General features: G+C 45.0%; 1 protein-coding gene across 1 annotated transcript in view; it reads left to right on the top strand.

The window, feature by feature from the left end:
- Window positions 1-282: 282 nt before the first annotated feature.
- LOC100541413 (delta and Notch-like epidermal growth factor-related receptor) overlaps window positions 283-2,248 on the top strand; it is a 75,781-nt gene continuing 73,815 nt past the window's right edge. Inside the window, exon 1 of the mRNA XM_010716652.1 lies at window positions 283-430. Within this exon, the coding sequence (XP_010714954.1) occupies window positions 283-430 (148 nt within the window). The remainder of the gene's footprint in view (window positions 431-2,248) is intronic.

Here is a 2,248-nt window from a genome sequence, read left to right as displayed (position 1 = left end):
GCCTGTACGGTCCCACACAAAAAAGAGGTGACAGCAAATACCTTCTTTTCTACAGATGAGGCAAAAAGGGTTAAATAAAAAAAAAAAGGGTACCACAAAACATGGCCAAATAGATTCCTACATAAGCATTGCACCTAAGCACTTACTTTTATTGTTTTATAAACTGAGACAGCTGTAAAGTTACCCTTCAAGCTGTTCTTGAGTAAAGAGGGGGGGCTGATGGGTGCTGCAGGAGGGTGGGATGGTGCCAACTGAGGAGGTGAGCAGGGATGTGACAACAGCATGGCCATGAGGACACCTGGCTCCCATGGAAACCCCAGCAAACGCTTCAGCAACAAACTGGTGACTGGGACCTCGTTACACGCCTGGTGCGGACAGGTTGGAGGACGTACTATATCCGAACCTGAACGATCTCCCTTCCTTCCCTGGGGTACTCACTGCTGCCTCCATTTCACAAATCATTAACACCGTGTGCTTCAAGTTTATAGCATCTCCCTGTGCTGCTTTAAAATACTGGCACAGAGGCTGATGAGCCACACGCACTGCAAGCAGAAGCAGCCCCAGCTGCACTGCCGCTGGTGGAGCTGCACTCCCGCTCCCACAGTCGTCCCAAAGCTCCTAACTAATCAGAATAAAGATGACTGCTGAAATTGGCGGTGCTGCACTGTTGGGATTATACACAGAGCAAGTATGTAAATAAATTTCTCTTTCAATTTACCAAAGCAAAATACTGAAAGGCAACCAAGGACCTTGGAGATATGTGATCTGCATTTTGTCAGCACTGGAGTGAAACATCCTCACTGTTGAATTGCTGCTGAATAGCAGCCATGCTTTAGTTCCTGGGTAGGGAATACAGAGCCAGATCCATAGGTGCTGCACCTATTAAAGGGCATATATCTGCCATTTAGATGTCACTGTAATTTAAGATGCTTCTCAACAGCCATCAAAGCCTGTAGGTGGCCAAATCTCCTCAAAGCGCAGGTTCCTGCTGTCAGCAGTCTACTTGTGCCCCATAGATGTGGTGCTGGGGCCCAGCCTGGCCATGTCCTCCCTGAGCAGCACATGCCTACTGGTTGTCCCATGGCCAGCCTGCAAATACACATGGTGCCACTAGTGCTGGGAAACTCCAGCCTGGCTTTTGCTTTGCTGTCTTTTAGCAGTGAAGTATCAGCATGGGCTGCCCAGAGAGGTGATGAAGTCACTGTCATTGGAGATGTTCAAAAACTCTGGAGATATCGCACTGAGGGATGTGGTCATGGGCACGCTGGGGATGGGCTGACAGTTGGACTAAATGATCGTAGTAGTCTTTTCTAACCTTAAGATTCTGTGATTCTACAGTGTCGGCACAAAGCAGAGACAATTCCTTCTTATCTAGCTTTGCTTTCTGCAAAAAATGGAGTACAACTTAAAAATACATTTATTTTTACTTAAAGTAGGATAAAGCTGTCAAAAAAAAAAAATCAGTTTCAATTGCATGGGTTGTGTGGGCACAAAACATTTTCTTCAGAAAAATATCAGCGGGTTCATATTGATATAGGTTGGTTTATATCCTTCATCTGTGCAAGAATGCTGTGTTTGCTGGGATTAGGTAAACAATGTATCAGAGTGTATTTAGATTTTGGAAGGATGTCATTAATTGCAGAGATTATTTTTGTTTTCAACTGTGTAGCAATATAGCCCTTATATTAAGATATGGGATGGTCCAAACCAACAACTTCAGTAATGAGGAGCCATTGAGAGAGAGAAAATGTCTCAGTTACTGGAAAGGTTTCAGATTCATTTTGTGAAAGAAAGTGAAATTGGTCTCATTGCACAGAATACCCCTTTGAAATGGGAGACCTTCCCTGGCCAAGGCGTTTCTGCCTGGCGGCCACTGGGACCAATCTGGTAACATACTGCAGAGAGAATCATCTGAAGTCATTGCGAGAGGAGAAACTCGAGAATTTGGCACATTAAAAGGAAAATTAATAGAAAAACTATCGGTATCTTCTTACGAGGACATTCTGGAACACGGCACATCCTGGAAATATTAATTCCTACTATTTATTTAAGCAAAAGACCGGCTGGGCACAGAGCTGCTCTAATGCAAAACAGCTCAAATACCCCATAAAAATGATGCTCGGATTAAAATATTAGAAAGTCTGGGTAAGAATGACCTCATCTCGATGAGGCCGTTACATGAAGTCACCCCAGTTTAACCGATCGCTTCCTGAGCTCGGCCCCAGGGGCTGCACCTCCCGGCACGGCC

The sequence above is a fragment of the Meleagris gallopavo genome, chromosome 11, assembly GCF_000146605.3.
Source record: "Meleagris gallopavo isolate NT-WF06-2002-E0010 breed Aviagen turkey brand Nicholas breeding stock chromosome 11, Turkey_5.1, whole genome shotgun sequence".
Lineage (NCBI taxonomy): Eukaryota > Metazoa > Chordata > Aves > Galliformes > Phasianidae > Meleagris > Meleagris gallopavo.
Note: the sequence above shows the minus strand (reverse complement) of the source record. Positions and strands in the feature narration are given on the sequence as shown.